Here is a 2,386-nt window from a genome sequence, read left to right as displayed (position 1 = left end):
ATAATTCACATACCAATCAGTTCACTAATTTAATGCATATAATTTAGTGGTTTTAAGTACATGTACAGAGTTGTACAACAATCACTACAGTCAAGTTTAGAGCATTTGCATCACCCCAAAAACAAACTACCTACCCATTAGCAGTCACTCTCCACTCCCCCTTCCCACCCTTCCACCCCCCCTCGCCAATCATAAATTTACTTTCTCTCTATAGATTTGCCTATTCTGCACATTTCATATAAATGGAGTCATACAGTATGTGTCCTGTTATATCTGGCTTCTCTCCCTTAACATAACCTCTTCAAGTTTCATCCACATTATAGCATGTATCAATCATTATGTTATTCCTTTTCTTTTTTCCCTGCTGAATTAATATTCCATTCTATGGATACATCGTATTTTGTTTACCCATTCATCAGCTGGACATTTGGGCTGTTTCTGTTTTTGACTATTACGAATACTACTACTATGAACATTTGTGTACAAGTTTTTATGTGGACATATTTTTTCATTTCTCTTGGATATGTAACCAGGAGTGGAATTGCTGGGTCATATGGTAAATCTATGTTGAATCTTTTGAGGAACTGCCAGACTTGTTTTCCAAAGTGGCTGTACCATTTTACATTCCCACCAGCAGTGTGCACGGGTTCCAAATTCTCCACGTCCTCACCAATACTTTGTTACTATCTAATTTTTTTATTATAGTCATTTTGTGGGGTGTGAAGTAGTATCCAAATGCAGTCTTAAAATGCAAAAACATGGAAATACATTGGGCAAGGAAGTAAAACCTTTTATGACAAGGGAAAAGAATGAAGAGAATTAGGAAAAGGGTCCTGCTGTCAAGCTGGAAAAGGAAGCAGGCGATGTTTTTAGGTCTGTTACTCAATTTCTTTTCCTTATGCAACCAACTGTCCTAACAAAAGTGTCAAGATTGTGGACCAGCCCCCAATTTCACATCTGGAGCTTATAATAATTAAAACAACACTATTCTTGGTTTACTCATTTATTTTACAAAGTTTCTCTCCATGCTGTGTCCAATTTGATTCAACACCACAAATCTTATGTGGGAGGATATTATTATTCCCATTCTGCAGGGAAGGGCGCTGAAGACTGCAGAGGTTAACTGATTTGCCTAAGGGAACATAGCTCCAAAAACAAAAGGAAAAAAAAAAAAAAAAAAGGAATTGACAGAGCAGGGCCTGGAAGCAATTTTTAAATTTCAAATCCCAGGCCTTGGTTTCTTTTTTCCTCACCACCTCCACCTCATCTTTGTTGAGTGAGAAGGTAATGCAAAGGCAAGAGAAAGCAGAGAACAGTGGGTGTGTGTGAAGCAATTAGAAGAGGAGGCCTGCACAGCACAAAATGTCCACAACTGTACAGTGAAAGAGCAGCTGGGGACAGAAGAAAATGTTGTGATAGTGACAATAATGATGGCTGAATTGCCACTCCTCCTGTAATCAGGAAGCCAGGTATATGGCCACTTAAATCCCTAAGTTATGAACATTATATTACTCCGTGCTAACAGAAGTACAGTGAATTACTCACAATATTCATTCAAATATTTATTGAGTAATTACCATATGTTAGTCACAGTGCTAAAACAGTTGAAATAAAAAGAGCAAGAATTGAAATTTTCCAAAGTAAAATTAAATAGCTAACATTTACTAAGCCTTTTACATGTACCATCCCATTTAATCTTCACAAAACTCCTGAGAGAAGTGTCATCAGAATCCTCTTTCTATAGAAAAGGAAACAAGCAAGGAAGTTAAGTAAGTTGTCCCAAACTCACAGAACTAATAAATGGTGGAGACAGAATAAGAGCCCAGGCAGCCTGGTTCTATATCCTGTGCTCTTAACCACCACCCATTCCTTCCTGCCAGATCCTGCTTGGCTGGAAGTCACATGTGGTGATGCACCAAGACCAATAATACTAATTAATTCCAGCAGCTATTTGTTAAATGCTCACTAATACATAAAGCCCAGAGGCAAATTCACACAACAACCCCATGAAATACTTCTATCTTCATTGCCATTTCACAGATGAGAAAACAGAGGCTCAGAGAAGTGAATTAATTTGTCTAGGGTCACAGAGCTACAATAGCTAATGCTGACATGGTGCTTCCTATATACCAGACACTGTTCTAAGCACTAACTCACCTAATCTGCAGCATAACACTACAAGGTAAATTCCATTATTACCCATCATTTTAAGTAAAGAACTTGTCCAAGGTCCCACACTAGTAAATAAGTAGCAAAGCCAGGATTAACTCTAGTTTAAAGACCTCCTTCAAAAAAATTTAATGCTGACACTTGGCTACATGGTGGCTGAACAGAAATTCAAACCCAGGTCTAACTCCTGAGCCAGAGAGAACCTTCTCTCTTCTTG

At 38.1% G+C, this 2,386-nt stretch overlaps 1 protein-coding gene across 1 annotated transcript in view; it reads right to left on the bottom strand.

The window, feature by feature from the left end:
- LOC103597978 (DEP domain-containing mTOR-interacting protein-like) overlaps positions 1-2,386 on the bottom strand; it is a 143,238-nt gene that overhangs the window by 137,786 nt on the left and 3,066 nt on the right. The window contains exon 3 of the mRNA XM_008581876.1: positions 2,113-2,148. Coding sequence (XP_008580098.1) covers positions 2,113-2,148 — 36 coding nt within the window. The remainder of the gene's footprint in view (positions 1-2,112; positions 2,149-2,386) is intronic.

Source organism: Galeopterus variegatus, unplaced genomic scaffold, assembly GCF_000696425.1.
Source record: "Galeopterus variegatus unplaced genomic scaffold, G_variegatus-3.0.2 Scaffold2482, whole genome shotgun sequence".
NCBI lineage: Eukaryota > Metazoa > Chordata > Mammalia > Dermoptera > Cynocephalidae > Galeopterus > Galeopterus variegatus.
The sequence above is the reverse complement of the archived record's forward strand: the minus strand, read 5'-3'. Positions and strand labels throughout refer to the sequence as shown.